The sequence below is a fragment of the Apteryx mantelli genome, chromosome Z (assembly GCF_036417845.1).
Source record: "Apteryx mantelli isolate bAptMan1 chromosome Z, bAptMan1.hap1, whole genome shotgun sequence".
Taxonomy (NCBI): domain Eukaryota; kingdom Metazoa; phylum Chordata; class Aves; order Apterygiformes; family Apterygidae; genus Apteryx; species Apteryx mantelli.
The window spans coordinates 12,770,735-12,794,425 of record NC_090020.1 but is presented as its reverse complement, the minus strand read 5'-3'; the positions used below and the strand labels follow the sequence as shown (position 1 = coordinate 12,794,425).

At 44.5% G+C, this 23,691-nt stretch overlaps 1 protein-coding gene across 1 annotated transcript in view; it reads left to right on the top strand.

Annotated features, from left to right (window-relative positions):
- ABCA1 (ATP binding cassette subfamily A member 1) overlaps window positions 1–23,691 on the top strand; it is a 98,717-nt gene that overhangs the window by 10,055 nt on the left and 64,971 nt on the right. The window contains exons 2-5 of the mRNA XM_067316549.1: window positions 6,156–6,302; window positions 11,651–11,744; window positions 15,292–15,433; window positions 16,394–16,512. Coding sequence (XP_067172650.1) covers window positions 6,237–6,302; window positions 11,651–11,744; window positions 15,292–15,433; window positions 16,394–16,512 — 421 coding nt within the window. The 5' untranslated portion in view covers window positions 6,156–6,236. The remainder of the gene's footprint in view (window positions 1–6,155; window positions 6,303–11,650; window positions 11,745–15,291; window positions 15,434–16,393; window positions 16,513–23,691) is intronic.

Below are 23,691 nucleotides of genomic sequence, written 5' to 3'. Positions count from 1 at the left end.
CTCACTGTTCACAGTTCTTAAGGGGGCTGGCTCAGCTGACGGCATGCTGAGTGCTGGGGGACTTTGTCCTTGGACCTGGGCTTTGCAGAGTTGACATGGTTCATGATACTGTTTGCTGCATAAAGTGCAGCCTGATACTGTCCAGAGGAAATGAAATGATAAGATATTCCTCAGCATTTCCGAAAAGGACTGCATTTCCGCTCAAACCCAGTGTTCTTGCTTCAGTTGTCCCTTTTCTTTCAGGGAAAGGCTCTTGTTTGATTTGATATATGCTTATCCAGAGGCTACTGGAGACAGGCAGATGTACAGCTTTTCATCTGAGGTTGAATATCTACTGCCCTAGTCCATGTCTGCTCTTAGTACAGGAACAGCACTGGCTCTAGTATTGCAGACCCATGCCATGCCCTGAAAACAACATTTCTGTCCTCATAAGAGCACCATCCCTGGATGTTAGATTGATATTCTCTGTGGCTGCTTGGTGTGTGGACAGCTGCCAGTGATAGAGGCTCTAGTGATGTGGAAATCTGTCCAAGAGAACTGGACAGAGGCCACTAAGCAGATTTCATGGAGTCCACTGAAGCTCCATCAGCTACTAACAGCTTTTGGCTCTGCTGACCAGGGCTGGACTTAAGTTGGTGCTAGAGATATTAAGGCTCTATAACCTATTGCTGGGATACTGATAGGTTCCAGTCTCATAGGTTTGATAAGTTTACTTTGTTCCCTGTCTAAATAGTGATTTCTTCTCTAGGGAAAAGGTTTTTTTGCCCCCAAAAGAAAGCAAACAGCTGCATTGTTTGCAGAAAGCTGCTTTTGAAGGCTGTTGTGTGTTTGCTTAGTACAGACACCAGGAATGGGGGTGGGGAATTGATCCTATGCCACTCCAGCAATTTTCTCTTAAATTTTACAGCTGTAATAATACATAGTTTTGTATTTAAGATGAGTTGGGTCTGGACACTCCTGGCATATTGGCTACTGGACCTTCAGCAACCATTTTACTTCCATGTAGTGGTAGAGCACTGATCTATTAAGAAAGGGTTAGTCAAAATGTATGTTTCACTGTGAGCATTTGTGGCGCTTGTCCTATATTCTGATTATCTCTTAAGAATGACTTTCTGAATTGCTTTCAGATGGACTCACAGCTGTATAGCTCTGGATCCCATGTGGGATTTCTGCAACAGGGAGAAATGTCAAATGCAGGGAAGCTTCTGCAAAGACAGTCTGTGGGACCAGTGTGTGTTCCTTCCGTGTGGACCCTGTGCTTTGATTGTGCCGAAGGACACTGTGGCTGCTGGTTTAAGCCAGTAAAGAAGGTCTTGACCTGCTATTAAATTTTTTTTTAAGAGGAAAGCAGGTACCCCTGAGCCAGATCAGAAGACATGCAGCCTGCTCTGCATCTTCTGCATACCCTTTGATGTCCATTGATTCTGCAGGCTGAACATCCTCTGTAATTGTAAGGGCAAGCCTGTCCCCAGTAAGAGATGGGGGGAGGCTCTAAGAAAGATCTGGGGAAGTATTTGGGCATTCTTATTTGATCCCACCGGTGGACTTTTTTTGTCAGAGATTGAGAAAACTTGGAACAATGTTAGGAAACAGCATGCTAAGTGTACACAAGTCTAAGTGGCATGTTGGTAGAGCATGCAGGGACCTTGGCATACTGGATCTCCACCATGTAGTAGACTGCTAAATGTGAAATGGCCCCTTTATCCTTACTTTTCCTGGGCTGTCTGGTTAGCTGAATGCTTACTGCTCTCAAATCCAGTGCAGTATCTACATGTTGCATGAGATTTGCCTGGATTCAGGACATAACTCCAAGCATCCATTACTTGTTTCGGTTACCAGTCAGCCTTTTCTGATGGTTCCTGTTTATTATCTGTGTTAAGGTGGCAGTTAGAGATGGTATGCTAGACAGCTGCCAGGTGTTATTCCTAAGATATAGGCAATTTGAGACTCCCCCAAGCATGTTCCTTGTGGTCTAAGTATGCAGCTGTGTTGCACAGGTTGGTAAAGAGGTGGAGAAACGCTGAAGCAGAACTGGACAGAATTAGATTTCTGGGTCACTAAGAGAAGTAAGGCTGTTGCCTGTAGGCCTAAAATTGCTGTATGTAGACCTCTACCTCTACTGGAAGACTTGTAGTGTTCACACAGTGAAAAAGATTGTGTACAGCAAAGACCTTCCCACAACTAGCCTTCACCATTTGCTACAGCAGAGGGAATTGTTCCTGCTTTCATGGAATAAGTGTTCTATAAAAGCAAGACATTACACTGTAAAAGGACAGGTCTGGTATAAATATCCATTCTCTTCTGCAGAACTGCGGTATTTTACATAACAGAAAATTTGTCCTACAGTGGCAAATTCATGCAGCTTATTTTGTTCTAGGCGTAGACAGTGTTGATGCTTTAGATGGTTTTGGGTAAGTGTCAGGAGTGATCACTGTTATATACCATTGGCTCACAAAATTTTACTTAGATGACATGCAAAAGCTTGCATTAGAAACTAGCTGATCTTTGTGGGTTTTGGCCCTGCAGTGCTAAATGGCAAGTTGGATTTCAAACTGGGTTGAACTTCTCAGCCCGGGCTAAGGTGGTAACATAGATAGACTTCAACACTGATAGAGCAAAGAGTGTTGGGTTTATCGAGCAGTTTTCTGTGGCTCTGGTTTGTAAATCTTGCCTTTTGACGGCTAGAAGAGCATCTGAAAGGGTGCTAATCCATTTTGCGCTGAGATTCTGCAGAGCACTTTCTGGTGCCTTAAAAACGATTCAAGTGGACATACTAAACTTGTAGCAGCAGTGCACCAAATAAGTCAACCTCATGTCGGTCAAAATTGGAGCCAGCTCTAGGCATCAACAATACCTGTGTTACGCAGTCTGAGAAACAGTAAGGCAGGATAAGTCTCTGAAGCTATCACCCCAGCATGGCTGTGAGAAGTGCAACTGGGCACCCTTCAGATTCAAGTTTTTACTTCTTTTGACCTGTCCATACAGCAATAGGACCTGTCCTTTAGCTTAATGCAGGTACTTAGCTAGTAGTGTCAACATGTGAACACTCTGGGCCAAATTTTACAATCTTCAGGCACACTCCTTGCAAATTGGTGTCTTCGCATTGTTTGGAACTTGTGTCCAGACCAGCTGATATTATCTGAAGGCCAGCTCATTTGCTTTGTTCCCTGTGAGGTTTAGGTGAACTCTGGGGAGCTGGAATCCAGGCAAATAATCACAACCAAGTCTTCCTGGTTCCACAGGTTTCCACTCATCAGCTGAGGGGTGATAAGTGATCAGATACTAGCACTACAAAGTACTAGTGCAGTATGAACCCTACAACCTCTGTAAGACAGTATTTCTGTATTTTGGATCCTGGCGACTGCCTGCAACTGAGGGACCAAAATCTAGGTTTTTCACTGAAGTGGATTGAACCAGCTGCCCTGTGACTATCTCAAACATCCTGCAGACTGTTCCAAAATTTATTCTGCCTCTGTGCAGGGTATTAAAGCAACAGAGTTGGGTATATTTCCATTGAGAATGCCTAAGGTGTCTTGCTCCCCAAAATCCCTCCTGCTCTCTTCCTGTGGCACTTTACACTTATGGTTTTGGGTCTTTTGCTGTAAATGTTGGAAAGGATTGGGAGGTATCTTGTTGCAGAGTTTTGGGCAGTATTGGGGTGGTGGTGGGGTATGGAATGAGTGCCCTGAGCACCCTTCTGAAGTTAGTATCCACTCCACAACTACCTACGATTGCGGAGGGTTGATGGTCCCTTCCAGTCCTTCACTCCTGTTTGCTGAACTTCTCTTGCAGCTGCAGGAATGGACTCTGGGAGAAAGGCTTACGCTCTTTTTGGGGTATGCTGGTGAGCAGAGCAAAGCAGATTCAGGTCTGTGACCCACAAGCTAGTATCCTTGTGGAAAATACTTGAAATGAGCAATTCACCTGGTGTTATGAAGGATTTTTTCACCAAGTTAGTGGTTACAGAGCATCTGTGTCTCTTGCACTAAAGTACAGTGAGTAATGATGCAAACTACTTTGTGGGGCTTATAAAGAGATGTTGTTGGGTACCCTGAAGCAGATGTGAATGGGTGGAGGGGGCCTAAGAGCGGGTGGTAACATTCTCTGCTTAATTTCTTCTCTGGGTTACATGTTGATAATGGCTTTAAAAATTTGATACTGGTATGCAGAGGAGACACTGCAACCCCCGTAACCCAGCAAGAGTAAGTGCGTGTCAGGTCTGTAAGTGTGCATGCACAGTCCTCAGAAGTGGAGTTTGTCCTTTGATGTTGTCCGCAAAAGACAAGTTCTTATCCCTGTGGATGTGCTGCTAGCCTGTCAAGTGCCTCGCTTTCAGGATGTCTGGGGATTTGCTATGTGCCAGATGTGCTTGCAGCTGGAACGCATTAGCGTCGGGGTGCTCCAGCCTGGGGAAAACTTGGGGCAGGGTGAGGAGGGCACTCCTGTGAGATCAGCTGGGTATCCATCTCTGAAGAGGAGCATCTGCAGGCAGAGATCACTCCGCTGAAGCCTAGCAGTGCCTAGCAGCAGTAAATAAGCCCGTGCTGACTGTTTGCTCAGCTGCCTGTGTACCGACACGGGGCTTGGCTTGTAGGGTTTTGTAGGCGTCTGCTATTGTTCTTTGCCTCTCTGTACTGACATTAAGAAGCACTGTTGTCCTGTTGTGATACTACAGTATAATTATCTGTGGAACTCAGCATAAAGGCTTTAATTGTGTTTGTTAGTCATGTTAGGGAAATTTTTTTGTAAATGAGGCCTATATTATTAGACAAGTTTTTTAATCTGTAAGACATTGTAATAATGGAATTTTGTTGTGGAAAAGACTTAAAGGTTTTGGCTGTGAACGTTTGTTAACTCAAAGCTTACATCCAGAATTGCCCTTTATAATCATCTAGTCTTACTCCATTGTAAGTCTGGTCAGAGCATTTCCTGAATAAATCTTATGTTCCTAGCGTGTTTATGAATTTTGGGAATGCTTTCAATGCAGCCTGCAATCAGGCATGCAATTCTGAATCACAGGACTGGGATACTGGTATGTGGGACATTAGAATCAAAAGCATGTGTGTTCCCAGTTTAACAGATGTTAAAGGGACTGGTTATCTCTTCATGTCTTTGGACCAGCTAGCTGTCCTATTAACACTGAACCTGTCAACAGAGGGTATTAGGAACATAAATCAGAATTAATTTGTCATGGATTAGTTAAATTCCTGGGTGGACACTTCTGTTCAGAACAAAAATACTCTTAATCTGAAGTAGCTTAAACTCAAAAGCAAATCAAGCTATGCCAAGTTAATTGTGGAAAAATGGGATTTAATGAAGTTTAACTAATCTACTCTGAATTCACATCTTTTTACTGGAGTGAACCTTCCTGGAAGTGTATGCGTACCCAAGCCTATACGAGGGTATTAATAACCGCCAAGGAGACAAATGTGTTTTTCAACCCTTTATGCTTTCTCATACTCTTGCAAGGTGCATACTGAATGCACCCTGGTCACAACTTTGGAGACCAAGTGACTCCAAGACCTGACACTGACTCTACAGCGATTTTCCATTCACTTTGTCCAAATTTGAATGGCTGCAGGGTAATACTTAGTCACCTGCCTTCAAGGAGATGGGCATTTCTCTCTCCTTTAAGTGCACAGTATTTTCTCCTACAAGCAGTGGTGCTGACTGGACTTCAAAATGAAGGCATTCCTGATCTGGCAGCAGGTTTTTCACCATTGTAAAAGTAAATATGGAAAGAAGCTTTGGGGGAAAAAAAAAAAAAAAAAGCTCGGGATGAATTGTGTGGTTCAACCTCATTCAGAGGGTCTCTTAATCAGCTTTCAAAACCTATGTTTTTCTCTTTTCCTTCTGGGTTGTTTTTGCTCTTGGATTTTTTGGGAAGGAAGGCGGGAAATTGTTGTGCTGTGGGTGTTTCATGCTTTTCTGTCTCAGAGCTCTGAGGTAATAGTTGGTGAGTGTAAGTCTGGGCTTGCTTGGACCCTTGGGACTTGGGGTGCGTGGTGTAAGAAAGCAGAGCTGGGGAACACCATGGGATACTGTGAGGTTACATGAGGTCGCAGAGGGCAGGCTCTGCCTCTGTCCTTCCATGGCTTGTTGCCTTTTCTTTTCTGACTAATACAGCCTTCTCCCTTTCAACTTTTGTCTTCTAGTTAATGCCCAGCCACAGTGTCCCTGCTGTGTGCTGCCACTGCTGCTGCCCGAAGGGAGCTGCTAGGCTTTAGTGAAGAAAGATGGCTTTCTGGACACAGCTGGGACTGCTGCTGTGGAAAAACTTCACTTACAGAAGAAGACAGACTGTAAGTATTAGCCGATGTTTTTTGAGTTTTGTCCAAGTTGTAGCCTTGTAACTTACTCTTCAAGAAAAATGGAGAAAAGGCCCTGTATCTTGATGTCTTGCATCTAGTGGTCCCTGGGAGAACAGCTGGTCTCCTTTAGCCTTTGGAAGGACCTGATGCAAGTCCCGCAGAGCTGTGGGTGGGCTGAAAGGCAGATGGCTCAGAGGTGCTCAGGACTTCTGTCCGGACTCCCAGCGTGAGAGAACATCAGAGCCCTGAAACTCTCCTGTGCTGGAAGTGCCAGCTCTGTCAGACCAGGCAGGGAGGATGTGTGACCACTGTGTGCAGTGAGGGAACCTGTGCTGTGACCTGCTGTGCCCCTCATGTGGGGCATTACCAGACTGCAGGGATGTGAGCTTGGGTCCAAAAGATCTTAACTGCTCTAAGCTGCAACAGCAGTAATGAAACTTTGCCATTTCCTAATGCCAGCAGTGTTGGGACATCTGTTAGAGCAAGCATTTTAAATCTCTTTAATCGGGGAGAGAAAACCAAGCCTGTTGTGTAACTTTATAACAGGAGGTATAGTTTAAATGACTGACATGTTCTAGCATAGCAAGGAGGCAAATCCATGTAACTGATGTTTTGCTGCCAGGGTATGTTCTGATTAGTTTCAGTGCTAGCCTCACCATCCATTGCCAATATGGGAAAATACTCAGCTAGGACAGACAGTACGCAACGTGCATCTGTGTGGTGACAAAGGAACAGGAGCATGAGGCCAGCGCACTTTTCTTAAGATATCAGGGGATTCATTTGTCTTTGCATTAAAGAGACCTTTCAGGATACTGTAGCTCCAGCAGACGACTAAAAGCCAGAGAATGTGCCATTCCCTTCCAGGATCTTAGGGGATGACTGTGTTGGATGAGGGAGCGCTCCATAGAGCAGGCCTGTGCAGAGGAGCTGTCCTGTTAGATCTGACCTTGAGGAGGTATGAGGAGGGAATGTGAAGGGAACATGAGTTACTGAGGTGGTGAGTGGAAAGCTCTCTGTCTGATAAGCTTTCTGAACCCTGCAAATGTCAGGGTGTTTGCCAGCAGGCTGGGCCTGGGTCGTTTTAGAAACTCAGTCACGAGGTAGAGGTGGCTATCATGTTCACCCATGGAGATGGAAACTGAGTCTTTAAAGTCTTTGCTCAAATGTCTGGGGCTCATGGGACTTGTGTCCAGTGAATCCAGAGCTCAATTTAGCCCATTCTTACAGTGGAGCTGGGGAGCAATCCCAAAACTGGCTACAGCTCCTAAAAGGACAGGCTGTTCTCAGCTAAATAACCTAAATTCTTAAAGCTGAAGGAAGTCTCTTCTGCCCTTACTGCTAGGGATCTTACTCTGGTCCTCTTCCAAACTGACTTCAGTAGATAAGAGGACATGGGTGGAGCCACTGGGCCAGTGCTTAAAGTGGTTCAAACAGGGGATGTCAGAGGAATTGTGAAGTTTTACATTCTATAAAGAGTAGGAGACAACTTCTGTGGCTGGGCCTTCTCGAATTAATGCATCAAGTCTGGAGGCTAGTTGAAGAAGTACAGGTCTAGCATGGCGTGTCTTGTGAAGGTAACTGTAGGCTAGCTGGCTGGGTAACAGAGGTGCATTCGGATCATTTGGCAAAGCCAAACAAATGCAGTAGGCAGAGTGCGTCTGTCAGTGCAAAACACTTTCCAGCTTGTATTTTGTCATGTTCTTGGATCTGCTTAGCTTTTCCTTGGTACCTTCTGTCAGCTTCTGTATAAGTTTCCCATGATCCCATGAAGTAGCCATAAGGTGTAAAGGAAAGTGCTAATAATCCATTCCACACCAAAACTATTAGTCAGTTCACAATGAAGGCCTCAAGACAGTCTTTTTTTTTTTTTGGGGGGGGGGGTGTCTTCAGGATTTTTCTTATTAGTGGTTCCAATTTGGGCTTTACCTGGAATGTCAGGAGGGGAAGGCCATTTAACAAAAAATGGTGGGGAAATAGTGGAATATCTCTTCTTGCCATGCTGTTATCATGGCTGCACAGTCATTCATTAATTTGCCTTGCTGTTTGGAGACCAGCGTCCTTCAGCTAGGTGCACTGGAGGTGGTTCTCTCCCGTTTGCCCCTACTAAAGAAGTAGTCCAGAAATTGCTTGATCCTTGTTCTTTTTCTCATGAGAGCTGTGGGCTAGCCTTTGCTTCCCACTGAACCCTCTCCTCAGCTGCTGTGAGTTTGAGCTGCATTGCGAAAACTGGGTTCAAAGCTCAGCCTGACGTGTGCAATTAGGCCGTAACTTTGTACTGGATAACTTCCAACAGCACAAATGTATTTAGCCACTCTCTGGAGTGGGGGGAAGGAGAGTAAGGGGGGAGAGTGGGGAAGAAAAATCATGTTCATGGGTCAGAGTTGTGTAAAAAACGCTCTGTTCTGGTTTAGCTCCTCTCATTCAGTGCATCTCCCTGTGATTCGGCAAATGGGGAGCCATCTCGCGTGGGGGGACAAATCAGGCAGGGCCTGCTGGTGGCTCCCTGCATTACATCCGGACAGTAAAGCTGGGGAGGGTGTTTGGCAGTGAGATGGTGGGGGGGTAGATTGGTTAGTTCTTGCTCAACAGATTTCCTGTTGACACAGTGTGGATCTCAACATTTAATGGTATTCTGTATCATCAGCCAGCTGGTATAAATTGGGCATGCTTCTGGGACTAGCCTCAGCAAAATTATGAGCAGTTTATTAAGAGCCAAGTGCCACTGTATGCAAATGGCAGGTTCCTCATTGAATTCCTGATGGGGACAACAGAGGGGTCCAAGTTCTGAAGTTTCGTATCACTGTTTACCAGGCTGATCTAGTATTTACAGCGCAAAGCAGTGGATGAGGAGACCTGGTTTCCAGTATCTAGTTAGTATGAACCTGGGTGAGGCACATCCATCTACTTGCTGTATCTCTGTGTCCTCTGCAAAGGCTACAACAGTTGAAAAGCCCTGGTGTAATTACTGTCACACAAAGGTCAGGAAACAGTAGGGGAAGGAACTTACTGAACTTTAGGAAAGGAAGAGGATTCATTTCTGGTTAAACAGAACAAGGAGTTGGCTGGGGAGTCCAAACTCTCTATTGAAATTTCACTGACGCATTAAGTTTGACCCTATGCAAGCCCCTGTTTCAGCAACAGGCAGGCTGTATCTCGCTGAGTAGTGATCAGTTGCAGCCATAATGCAGCAGTTTCAGCTGTAGACTTGCAACTTGGCCACTCCAAACTAAGTCCTGCCTTTGCCTGTCCTCCCCTAGCCTGTCACTCTGCAAAATTAGACATTTGGCACTTGTGCGTAGGTATGCACCCAGGAACACCATGCACACAGCCCACACGTGGCTACCTGCTTCATCGTGCAATTACTGTAATTGGGTGTGCAATAGAGGAGCTAGGTGTGCAGATGGCCAGGTTCCCTTTTCGCCAACAGGGCTATTTAGACATTACTGTATACCTGCTAAGTGAGCTCAGGCCATGCCCAGAGCAGATGTTTCTCTGAGCAAGCAAAGACAGGGCTAAGAGGACAGTATTTCCCCTCTGACTCCGTGGCTGTTGCAACCAGAGCTGCAGGAGTGACAGAGAAGCTGCCTGGACACCTTGCTCGCCCTGGGAAGCCTGCATGGACCCAGCCAGCACTACTTTGGCACCAGCGCCAGCTATGTGTGCCCCATCATTGCACTGATACTGGCAGTGGGAATGGCTCATCCTCTTTCACAGCTGCCCTCCTCTTCCTCAGGAGGAAGAACCATGCTGCTACTCCATTCTTGCATCTCAGGAGTCCTGGAAAGGGAAGGTGTAGACAACTGTCAGTGCTGAGCTCTGGGATCTGAATGAAGCAGGTCATCACAGTTAGGGGCCCCATGTGTTGGACTGCTTATTGTAAAAACAGAGGTTAGATATTACTGAGGCATCTCCATGATTTCTTATCCAGTCATGGTAAAACATGTTCATGAAAGTAGCAGGTGGGAAACAGTACCCCAAACTCATCCTGTAGAGTCCAGTGCTGTTATCAGAAGTGCCTGTGAAGCCGTGATGCTCGGTTGTCACTTCTTTTGGATCCAGTTACTGTTCAATTGGATGTCAGCCTTCAGTAGTATCTGTAAGGATGCATCCTAGATGGTTTCCTTTGCTGGATCAAGTGGGATTTGTTTCAACATACCATTTTTACAGTGTGAGATTATCCTGAGTCACCTAGAAGTTTCTGCTCCAAGTTTGTATGGAGGACCCTGTGTTGAACGTCAAGAGCCTTGTTTTAGTTGCTACTGGTGTAACGCATGAATACATATTATTGTGGGGGGATTATATCCTCCAGCAGGGTGCAGGTTCTATCCCACTGGCTTAGAAGAATGACATAGGCATCCTATTAGAAAAGACAGGATTTTCTAGGAATAAAGGGGAAAAAAAATAGATTATGTCTTAAGTTGACCAAGAAAACACTCAGGTTTCCTTCCCATTTTCTTTTTTCTTGTCTTATGTTTAGGCATAAACATGTTTAGGCAACCTTTCTGGAGGAAGGGAAGAGAGGGGATAGCTGGCAAAGCTCAAGGGCTCAGCTTGAGACCCTGAAGCTCCAGGCTGAAGCACTGCTTCGTCCACAGGCTTCTGTGGGATTTAGGGCATTTCAGTGAATTCCCCTCTGCTTCAGTTCCCTGTATAAATAACACTCTGCATTTAATAATAGTCCTTTCTTGTATCTTTCTCTAGTCCCTCTAGGTAACAGAATTCTTTATTTCATTACCTGACACTCACTATCCAGGTCTTTAAGTATCCAGACCAGTGGGTGCCTGCCTTTGGGAAAATATATACGTTAGTGCAAAGCAATAATTAGGTGTAAGCTTAACCTTAATAGCTCTGCTCTCCTCATGCCAAGATACTTCCACAGCAGTGAAATAAAAAAAATTTAGCATAGCTATGCACTGGCACAATTTTCATCTTTGACACTAGCGTAGAAGTTCAGTGGTTTAACACGAGGATGATGAGGTGCAAGTACTTCACAGCTACATCTAAAATGAGGCCAAAAATTCACCAAATCGCTGGGAAGATACATTAGAAGGCCCCCCCCCCCCAACCAGACGACAGGCTGAAATGAACCTCCAAATAACCTTTCTCAAGTACATCCAGTTTGGTCCTAAAATTTGCACATATCAACAAGAAGCACCCTGTAGTTCTTAGAGTATCCTGTGAACTTGTCCAGACTTCTTGATCGTGGAGTGCATGGGCAAAGAGATGTGAGCCAGTGCTCACAAAATCCCTCCTTGCTTACAAGTGGATTGTACTGGAATCTCTATTTTGTCCTGTGTTTTAGTTATGACATCTTAATACTTTGTCTTTATTGTTTCCAGTTTCAGCTGCTGATCGAAGTTGCTTGGCCTCTTTTTATCTTCTTCATCCTGATCTCTGTAAGACTTTCATATCCGCCTTACGAACAGCATGAATGTAAGTACCAAACACAGCAGCTACCCCCTGTATGGTCATTTTGTCATGGTTAAATGGTAATACTGCAACTGGCAAGAAATAAATAGCAGGGCTAATGGTTCCATACCTCTGTCAAAAATCTTCAGGGAAGTTTTAGTGGCTCTTTTTCTTCCACCTTGGGGACTGCAGCATGTTCTGAGGTTCATGTTGCTCCAGCACTGTACATTGCTGTTTCTGTTGCATTCAGTTTATACTTCTATAATACATTTATAATGTACATCAATAATGTAATAAAAAATAATATATAATATTATGCACATAAAATACATTTATAATGTATTAGCCAAGAATTTGCTGTGGAAGTGTGGCAAGTCTGCAGAACCCACAACAGAACCTAAGCCTTGTTTCTCGTTCTTGATCTGCATATGACTTAGCATAAAAAGAAAGCAGTGTTCAGATCAGTAAGGAAGGAATCTCATTTCTATGCAGTAGTGACGTGGGCTAATGTATTGCACACACTAGAGAATACAAGAGCAATTCAATTCTTTCTGACTATAGACTGTCAACTCCTGTATTCAGTAGATTCATCAGTCATTCAGTTTACTTTTCTCTTTACATCATAAATGGATACACTTCTGGTTTTCTTTCAAAGGAAGATTATTCTTTATGCTGCAAAGGACTATCTTCAAGCCTCTACATTGCTTGCCATTTCCTGTAGCAAGCATGGCTTGTTTATTAGCAATATCCAATGTCTTATGGTGATTGGTGGCAGCCTCATACTGCAAATAACTGACTCTGGAAGAGCTCTTTGTTTATCTTTCCTCTACCTGATTATTGCATGTAAGGGTTAAGGGTCAGCACAGCATGATCCTGGAGGGCACTCTGAGGTGTTTCATTCTTAAAATGGGTGAAGAATTAGCTCCACAGCACTGACCCTGCAGTTCTTTGTAGTGGCTGGGGCACTACATGCTGCTTTCTAGACCTTCCAGCTGACAATGATCTTTGCAGAGCTCGAGTGTTAATGTTTGCAGTTTCCCATTAAATTTTGCTACAGACGCTCCTGGTCCCATTTTGTGCTTAACTTGCTTTCTATAGTGCTTGGCAGGCAATGGAAGTTTCCCTAAGTTAAATCTGATACTTTGCTGCGTGACATCTGAATTGTCTTTCCTGACTCAACCTTACAGTGGTGTTAGGAGAAATACCTGCAATAAGGACATGAAACTGGAGGGAAGCAAAAGGAGTATTAAGCCATCTGCTCAGCTGGCATAAATGTGTAGAACCTCAATGGTAATCCTCCCCAGCTGTGGCAGTGCTCCTATAAACTCAAAACCAGCAAAAGCTGCCTTGTCTCAGAGCTGTTTAAACAAGCCATGTTAGCTATTAGCTTCCTCATAAATCCTTTGCTCTGGCGCTCTGGTGTCATAAGCAGGGTTTTAATTGAGTTGTCTTTCACCTGCAGCTCTCTGTCCTTCCTGTTTACATTCACTAATATTTTGTCTGTCTTCTCCCTGTGTCAGCACCAAGAGATGTAGAGTAGCATCTGGTAACTTTTTAATTTGTTTTTTTATGGTCAATTCTTTTTCCATTTATGTAATAGCTTCTGAGAACAGGTAACTAAATTCCTTCATTTAAATCTGGATTGGTTTGTTGAATACTTACTCGTTTGCTGTCAGATATAGATCAATGACATACAATTCAGATTTAACACATATATAAGTGGGGATACTGGAAAGAAACCTTGAGTTCATGGTGATTTCTGTAGCAATCCTATGGATGCCTTTAGGGAAACAGGATTGTTATCTGTAGTAGCAGTGCTATATGCTGTTATGAAATGACTTGCAGGTGGTGCCTGATTATTAGGAATAACTGAGCAGCTTGCAGGCATGTGAGTGCTTTATAACCTCCAGAAAGCCTCACTATTTTATCGGTATAATCTTTAAAATACCCAGATAAAAGTTTGAGTTGCATCTTTCTGTCTGAGGAAAAGAACCACCTAAACAAGATTTGGGCTGTTTCTTGGGATCAGACTTTCCACTCAGGATTTTCGTTTGTAACAGCTTGGCCTAGTTTGAACCTTTTTCTGAAAACACTAGGGGAAAATCTTGCTAACTCCTGAGTGACAGTTACATGGCTTTCACCAGACCCAGCCAGAGAAGACATCTCAGAGCTGTTGAGCAAGATTGCTGCCTTGTATACTGTAGAGCTTGACTTTTTGCCATTGTGGTGACCTTTAAGGTATAAAAATGCACTTTGTTTTGAAAAAAGAACAATCCAACAGAAAGTTACTTCAGATTCCGCTGAAGAGCTAGATGTTTGCAGCAATGTCACTGAAAAGGGTGTGCTGATATACAGTGTTTTCTGTGTAACTCAGCTGTCTTAGAGGGATGATTCCTGCTTTCCTCTATGAGAAACTACCATTAAGCATTTCACTGTATGTAGAATGTTACCATGAATTCTGATGTGTGCTCTTTGTCTTTTCATATTGTCTTTAACTGTTGTTTCTTTGATTTCTTATTCATGTAAAATAAAAGGTATGGAGGAGAGAAGAAGCTTTCTCTCTTTGACTGAGAAATTTTAGGAAAGGAATCGGAATGTCATAGACAGGATTTACTCTCTTCCTCCACCCCCCAAACACCAAAAAAGCAAAAGTGAAACAAAAAACCAGAGAGGTCAGTTAAAGAACTTTTCTGTTCTTAAAACAAACAAACAAACAAAACCCTAGGAACAGCTAGTCCCCTGGGTACTGGAAACAATGAACCCTCATTTCCTGCACCTTTTTCCTGGATAGAGTTCTTGACTTTCTCCTGGGAGGACTAATAAGCTCCCTATCCTTTCCTCACCCACTTATTTTAACAACTGTTGTGGAAATTCAGCAGTTTTGTAAACTCTCTTCCTCCAGTGGATTTGGTACCTCTGTGACTACCATGGAGGTAGCCTCATAATCAAATCATTGAGTAGTTGCTTTATGTAAGTGATATTGAAGAGAGGTTGTTTTTTCTCCTAAGGTAGAGGTGAGTGAGAAAGTGAATTCGTGCACAGAAAGTGGAGTGGCAGCTTATCTTTACATTATAGGGTGATATGAAGGAAGTCATTCTGCCCTTATCTTTGGAGTGCAGGGGATTCAAAAATATCTTAGAGAAGTGCTGGTACAAAGTTGTTGTGAGTAGTTGATGTTACTGTGTTAGCACTTCAGCAAATTTTAGAAGACAGGGTATGGACTCGGAGGTGAAACTTAAGTAGACCTTTAATAGCAAAGCTTGGATTCTAATAAAAGGACTTGAAATTGGCAGGTGGGAGCTTGAATGTTTTTTAGGAGCTCTTGAAAGCTTAGGATTGCCTGTAAACCAATCATTAGGGGAGAGTAATGACATCCCTACCTCAGGTAGCCCAGTGTAGGCACCCCACAATCACTGTCCCTTTAGCTGGTGGTTACGCTGCATATGACTGAGTTGAGAGTGCTTCGAAAACTGAAAGGACTCGATAAAAATATTATGGGTCTTCAGAACCCAGACCCTGACTTATGTCTTGTTTCTGTGTTTTCTATGTTGTTCTTATGTTTTTGTTTCAGGTCACTTCCCAAACAAAGCCATGCCTTCGGCAGGAACATTGCCTTGGATACAGGGGATCATCTGCAATGCCAACAACCCCTGCTTCCGCTACCCAACTCCTGGGGAGTCCCCTGGTGTCGTTGGAAACTTCAATGCCTCCATGTGAGTCTGCCTGCTCTTTCTTCATCGCTGCTCTTGGGGGAACAGATGGCAAAGGGATATTTAGAAGTCACCTCTTAGTTGTTAAAACCCACATTACTGAGGGTTTTGCTGTTTCCATTGCCTCTGAAATCCCAAGTTCTCCTGCTACCAAATTCAGAGGGGCTGGCAGGGAGCAGGTAGCTGTGGTCAGCAGCAGAATCTTTTGTTGAGCAAACGATTGAGCAAACCGTATGGGGCGTCCCTGAGTTCAAGCAGGTGAAGTTCTTGGTAATGGAAGAGCTTTATCTGGGTGAGGGCCATCCATTCTTTCACTGAGTGTTTAGCATCTGGCCCACAAAAAGGAGAAGCTTCAGCTGTGTTCCCCAGGGAGAAATTTAAGCCCTGTTTCCCTAATAAGCCACTGAGATGTACAGTACATAGTGGGAGATGGCCTAGGAGCTAGGTCTGGGGATTTTGCTGTGACATTCCTGTGATTTATCACTGGCTAATATGTTGCGGTAAGCTCCGTTTATGACCATTTTCCATATACCCTGCCCTGCTTGCTGCATTCATGCAGTCTGGTCTCAATTAGGCTTAAAGCAAAATGAAAGGTGTCTGCAACCTGGAAAAGCATTTTGAAGGAGCAAGGACATATTTAAATCACTGCGTTTCTAAGAGGAGGCTGTTTACAAGCAGCAGGAGGCAGTCTCCATTCCAGTCTTAAATGACTGCTTTCAAATACTTGGAGGTTCCCAGTACAACTTTGTTTGACCTTCTATTAGAAGCAGTCTTTTATTAGGCTCCTTAGATTGCCCCGGGGTGGTCACTGAACAAAGGACCGACTGTACTGGAGAGGGCAGTGGCATCACTGAAGGGAACTGAGGTTTGGAATCAGGATGTAAAACTGTATCAGTGGATACTGGCTTACAGGGCTGATGACTGCTGGTTGTTTTTGTTGTTTTTTCCCATCTACTCCCCCAGTGTTTCCCGCCTGTTCTCGGATGCCAAGAGGTTACTCTTGTACAGCCAACAGGACACAAGCATAAAGGATGTCCAGAAGGTCCTGGGCAAGCTGCAGAAGTTGGGAAAGTCTGGCTCAGGTAAAGGAATGGTGCATGTGTGCATGTAATTTTCCAAAATGTATGACAATGGGAAAGTGCACAGCTATCATCTGCAGCTCATCAGCCCCCTTCCAGTCCTGCAGAAATGATGTCAGCCTCTGCAGGGTCTGAGCTTTATGCTCTCTTTAGCTTCTTGGGTGTAAGAGAAAGGGGAGGGTCTGGTAATGCCAAGAATAGCAGCTGTTTTGGATTGGAAATTACAATCCTCAGCCTGCTGCCATGAGGTACAATGCTGACAGTTTCTCAAAGGAGTCTAAGTAGAGCGTGTTTGTGGAAAACACTAGTTATTCTGCTAACTTGTCAGAGGAACAAATGATGTACCCAGTGTGGCTAGAATTCACCTCCCGCTACGGCTCAAGCTCCAAGAAGATGTATGCTCAAAGACTGTGGATGCAGAAGAGTTGATATTAGCCTAAAGTGTACAAACTCAAAGCTGATTATTATCTGACGATGAAGTCTTCATTTCCCTTCTCGGTTCTCGGTTTCCCTCTAACTGTTTTGTTTAGGATACTATATTCTCTGCTGTTGTCTGGCAGGAGTTTGAATGGCAGGTTCGAAAAGAAAATGTTCTGTGTCTTGAGGGCTTGCACAGCCCCTTTTGCTGCAATAACTGACAATCCTTCCATTTTTAGCTCGTGCAGGGAAGGTCTGATGTCACTTCATCTACACAGGGCAGGAAGGCACTTGTGTGATATCACACAGGAAACTTGCAGCAGAGCTGGGCCTTGAAACAGCTGTACCCAGTCACAGGTTATATGGTCTCTCGTTATTGCAAAATCTGTCTCTGTCATGGCAGCTTGTAAGGTTTTTTTTTTTTTTTTTTTTTTTTGAGGTATTCTTCTCTGAAGGATTATTTCTCTTGGCAGCTGTGTTGGTGCTGCCTGTTTCTGTTGGAGGTGATAGCAGGCTAATGGTTTAAAAAGTAATACTTGCAGAGCAGGGAGCAGAGCCATCAAATGTCTACGCCTACAGCCTCTATCCACTCTAGACGAGTGGAGCCCTTGATTGTGGATGGTATTTTAGCACTTTGTGAAAGTTGTCTTAATCAGTAAACCCCTAATTTTACAGCTGCAGTGCTCCCAGCCCTCTTCATTTGATCAGATAGGTACCTGATTACTCAGGTAGGCTCCAGTAAAGAAAATATTTGACCTGGTTTGATGTGGACTGTGCACTCTTAATAGCAGAGACAGTATCTTTACTGCCTTCCCAGTGTTGCTCGGTGCATCGGAGGTCACTCTGAAATAATAAATATTGCTGCTGACAGGTTGGCAGGTGCATGCTGGGTGCATACGTACAAAAGAACTGTGCAGTGGGTTTTTCTTGGATATGTAACCCTCTTCTCCACCTTCAGGGCTATGCAGACTCCAGATGTGATTGGATCTGCAGGTATTAGTGCTGTCTAGTGCCCGTTTTCAGCATTAGGTGCCAATTTTGTCACATAAAAGGACACCCTTCCTTGCTGGGTGGACTCAACATCCTTTTCAGTGGGGCTATATATAGATTCACCCCTCTCTTTACTCTGAGACTGGTAAGTGGTATTGTCATCATCTTGCCGAAGTCTCCCATGGTTTTAAGGTGGAGAGAAATGCACGGAGTCCTTTGCACAGAGATAGATGATGAAAACAGCCAGAATGAGCCAAGATGACCTTATTGCTCAAGGAGAGATTTAAGGCACTTTAAACAGGGCTCTTCAAACTCTTGGCTTAACTAGGTGGTCTTGTTGGGGGCAAGTCCTCCGTGTGTGAACAGTGGGCTCTCCTGTTACCAAGTGCAACATTTCATGCCCTACTGTCTGCAAAACAGCTGCTTTTGAAAGGCTGACTAATGCCATTTATGGTGTGACTAATCAGTCTCCATGTCCCTACCACCAAAGATGGGGCTGTTTTCTCATGGTTCTGATATGTTTTTTTTCAAGCGACTGGTGATAACTGTCACAGGATTTCTCAAGCCTGTCTTGAGGCCCCATGAAGGAATTGGACTTGAGGGAGAAGGAAAGGTGGTTAAACACTTCTCTGCATTTCCCTTAAGATGGTTCAAGTTAGGGATTCTCAAATTGTGCACATCTTCTGGAAAATCTTGGCCTTGGTTTTCAGTCCTTGTATTCTTCCATGAAAGCACAGAAAAAAGCTTTCTTCCCATCCATAGATGCACAGTTGGTCTATCCCATAAATAGGAAAGTAGTATCTGCAAGCTAACTGTAAGAGCAGATATTGGTGTTTTGTATTGACACATGCAGTGAACATCAGACATGGACATTTACAGGAATTCATGTCAAAGTCATAAGCTGAAGCTCTCATTGCTGGGAAGGTTTGAGGGGGAGGAGTGATTCCAAGAAGTTTTTCGCATAGGGAGTATTGTACTAGTCAGAAGTCAGCTGGCTCATGTTTCTCTATAGTATAAAGACTAGCAGATTGATTGCAAAAATAAGCCTCAGACAAGCACATCAAAGATCATATTTCCATAATAAAGCGTTTCAAATGTGTAGTAAGAAGAAATCAAGTCTCTGTGTCTCTAGAATGACAGTCTGCCCATTGTTGGTATGACTTGCAGGGAACAAAGCCTGTTTGTCCTTCTCATGATATGCTCGTTTTCAGAGTGTCCAACTTGGGTGTCCCTTCTGTCCACTCCCTGGCTGCCTGATTCATTCTCTGACAGCATGTGTGAAACTGCATCCTCTAGTCTTACAACTATTCCTAGAACAAAGAGGAAGATGAGAGATCTAGTGAGCTGTCCTATGTTCCAGAAATCTGTTTTTTTTTTTTTTTTAGTGGTAAACCAGTCCTGCTTTGACTGTATTTTATCATTTTTGTTAGATAAGCTGTTCCTTAAAAGAAGAAAATGTTTGGGTACCACTGCGTGGAAGAGGAAACTGAGGCATCAGGAAGTTAGTGACTTGTCTCTAGTACCCCCTCCACAGCACTCGGGGTGCACCTCGCCCAGGAAGGCAGACCCTCACACCCATGGCCTGATCATGACTCAGATTCTGTAAAGCAAAGGCTAGCTATTCCCTATCAGTCCTTGTCTGGCAGGGGCACCTCCATACCAGAGCAATGTGCAGTGCTTCCCTGTGAGGCCATCTATTTCCAACAAGACTATCCATGCTAGCCAAGAAGATAGATAATCTAGAGGTGGCACTCAGGGTGACTTCACATCCAACCCCTGCAATGTGCTGGAGTTATCCAGAAGATCCCCTGTGCCTGCGGACTTGGGTGCTTTGCTTATCTAGACGAGCTATAGTTGCATTTTCAACAGCAGCTGTTGAACTTGCCTTAAGGAGGGGATGCGCACACAGGGGAGTGAACTGAGGCTTGGTTGCAAGGCATCAAAAGCTGTGATTGTGTAAGATGAGCCACTAGGTCCTTGCTGGGAAAGCTTGTGTGGAGGGTGCAGGTGGCACCCAGCTTGTCTGCTAACTGTCAAAAGCTATGTTCCTTCTCACATAAATATAGCTATCAAAACCAATGGGAGTCTAGCCACTAGCTTCTGGGAATTGCAGAGGGGCCTTTGGAGATGAAATTCTTCCTTAGTAGGAGCTCCTAGCAGGCCTGGTGACTGCACACACTCCCATGCACTAATTGGCACCAAGATTTGTTTCCTTAGAAACACAGCAGCTGTGTTTATCCTTAGCAATACTTCCCTATGGAAGGAGGGGAACCACAAACCATCCCTTCAGGCGCTGCTGTCGGTGAGGTGTGAGAAGTGCTTGGATCCCCTCCTCACGGGAGTGTTTCCCCCAGTGGCTCTGGAGGACTCTGGGGTGTCCAAGCAGGCAGTAGCAGTAAATGTCAGATACAAGCACACATCCAAACCTGAAAGGATGTCCTGAGTAAATACATGCCCACTAGTCTTCAGGAAGAAGGCTCCTTTGCCTGCCTTTATACAAGTATTTCCCACACTTAATAGCAGGGCTGATTACCTGATGAGGTAATAACTGAAAAGCTCTGTGAAGCCTTCTCTGTTCTGGGTCTGGCCTGGGCCTGAAGCCCTCTGGTGCAGACAGATGCGGCTTTGCAGCTCGCACTTCTCTTGTGGGAGCTATGGTGTATTATTATTTTTTTCCCCCTCCTCCCCCAATGCTTGTTTTGCAGGACATGCATGTCTATGCTTGACTCCAGGCATTTGTATCAGTTTACAAAGCATTTGCCAAAGTCATTCGACTTCAGACTTTTAACTAATGCCCAAGGTGACACTGCTAGTGGTGTCTGCTCTGAAACTGTGTTCCTGTCTTTGTTTCTCCCTGGCAGTAGATGCTGCTAACATAGGTGACTGTTATTTTTCCCTTCCTCCCCTCCTTCCTGCCCTGCCCACAAACGTTGCTGTCCATAAGGCCTGGCACCAGAACACTAAAAACTAGCTCTTCCTCTGACTTCCAAAAAATTCCTGCTCCGTGAGGACAGGAATACAGGGCTGATAGTCTCACACAGTCCTAACCAATTTTTAGTGGTATGATTAAATATAGTGACATGCTTGTGTGCTGGAAGAAGAGCACATGCTAAACCATGAGGAAGGGAGACTTGCTTAAAATGTCCAGGCACTTTTACAGGTGCCTGCAAGTCAAGTGTCGCTGTTAAAGACACTGGCTTGGAGCCTAAGATTTTGTGCGAGGTGTTGTTGCACACTCCTTACAATAAGCTTTGTATGAGTCACTTCTTGATAAGGTGGGAAGTAATTCCTTGTAACTGGGCTGTTCTTTCAGGAATCAGAGAAGCTGTTGCTCTTCCCTGCTGCTCCTAACTCCAAAGAGCTCCCCAGCTGGGAGAGGGAGGGCACGATCAGTAGGGGAGAGCCCACTTCTGTTTCATGTAGCACCTTTTTTTACTTATTTTCTTTTAGCCAGGACAAAGTACCAACTGGTAGTGAGAGGGAGCTGAGCCCAGGCAGCTGTCATGCTGTGTGGGTGCTGTTGTTTACAGCCGTCTTCAGGAAGCCTTGAGTGGAGAAATGTACGTGCATGCACGCACAAATACCCTAACGCAATCAATTTTGCATGCAGGTGCCAGGTGCCCTCTCCTTTCTGTCACTTGTTACTTCTCTGGACAGAGAAGTAACAAGGTCTTCAACACTAACGTGATAACGCTGAGAAGAGCGAGTCAAAGACCTTGGTGGTAGCACTTCCAAAAGCATGACATGGCTGCTGGGATTGCCAGCCACTCTGGGTTTGGCTGACTGCTTGCAGGCACTACTTTGCACCCAGCCTCAGCAGCATTTTAGTGGAAGATAAAGTGTTTACAGGCAGTGAGCTTTCATTCTGTTTTGGTGGGTGGAGATACAGCTTACTGTTGACTCTGAGGCTTGTTTTCTTTACCTCTTCTCCCAAATGTTTTGCTCTGCAGTACCATGGAATAATAAAAATCAATGGGTAAAATTAAAGCCACCCTTTGTGGTTGTTGCTAACAGTTGCACAGATAAGCCAGTCTGGCTGGTATTTGCTTCGTATCTCTTATTTTTCAGTGATCCCAAAGGGCATGTTTCTGTTTTCCTTGAAACCAACCCAAATAAACAAAAATGGAGTAGTGAAATAGGCAGAGGGAAACAAACATCACCCATGAAATTGCGTCAGATCCCAAGCCATTATTCTACATACATGTCCTTCCTTTCCCACTTCTTTGCTGGACTGGTATTGCTGGTGGTGCAGAGGAGCATCAGCTGAGTGGCATCCTCTGTGGATGTGGGGCCTGGATAGTCCTAGGTGCTGCAGAGACAGGAGTTTGCACCCTAACCAGCCAAAACAGTGTTACCCTTACTTCAACTGATTTTAAAAAAAAAAAGAGAGAGGGCTGAACAAGAGCCCTGGGAGAGGCTGTCTTGTGGTATGTGTCCTGCTTGTGATTACCACTGTGCTGCAGGAAGCAGGATGTTGTACATTATCTGCTAGATGATGTTATGGTGACAGCTAACTCCCTCCTCAAGCCCTTCTCCTTGGTACCAGCGACTCCACCCCCTCCAACTAAACACTTGAATTAGCTCTTATACCTGCCTGCATCTCCGTAATTAGGCTGGTTTCCTCCCTCTCTTCTCTTGGGAAAGATCCTAGCAAAAAATGCCAGGCCGGAGACAGGAGCTGTGTGCCCAGGTGACCTTCCCCTCCACCCAAAATATGGGCAGACACCGGTTGCTGCAATGTGGCATTCCTGCCATTGCACAGTAGTGTGTAAATACATGGTTGGCTTCCCTGGTATCAAGCTTTGGAGTGAAACACAAGTCCTTGTCTTTCCTTAGTTCAGGGAAAATACCACTGAAAGCACTGACCTGTGGTATTGGTAGAGGGACCTTGGCTCTTAAGGACAACTAGAGGAGGCCAGTTGCTGAGCGTGCCTTACCTTTAATGTGTCTTCGATATGCGTTACCATTCCAATTAGCCCTTAAGAGAACAGCCCAGGAGGCCCCTGGCAATTATTAGCCTACTTCTGCCTCCTAGATGCTTGAAGCGTCCAGACCCTTGAGGGAAGCCCAGGACCACGTGGGAGCGTGAGTAATTTCTACTTTGGATAGCTGTCAGGATGAAGGAAATGGAAAAAGAAGCCAGTAATGGGTACTCAGACTGCAGAAGGCATTTTGCTTTGGTGTGTGCCATATTGATCAGGCAGTTAGGAGAATTCAGGTACACGTGGCAGGCTTTCCCAAACTTGCCTCAGTAGCTTTTTCTTGAAATCACTGGGGCTCTGAGCAGGGTCATATCTGGATGTCCTAACATATTTCACCCTTAAGTGAATGGGAGTTGTGTGGGCAACCACAGATCTGCTAGATAAACTTCCCACAATACATTTGGATGGGCAGGTTTTTTTTGTTTTTTTTTTCTTAAGTCCCTTACCGTGGGCGGTGGAGGTAGTCTGTGTGAATCCACTGGGGTCCTTTATTTTTCTTTCCTAAAATGAAACAGGTAGGCTGGCGGTAAAGAGAGGTGCAAAGGTTGAGAAGACTTCCTATGGCAGTATTGGTCAAGTATGATGTGTGAGGCAGTTAGCTATGCAGCTTTTTATCAGTAAGAAGGTATGGTATTTGTTGAATTACGCATTTGCACAATTATCGCTTTCAGTGGAATTTGCCGGTGCTTTCCTTCTTCATACTTTGAATCAAAAGATGAGATTAAAGTAATGAAATTATGCAGATAGAAATTTAGATACAAAGATCTGATGCAGTGTTAAATGTCTTTTGAGG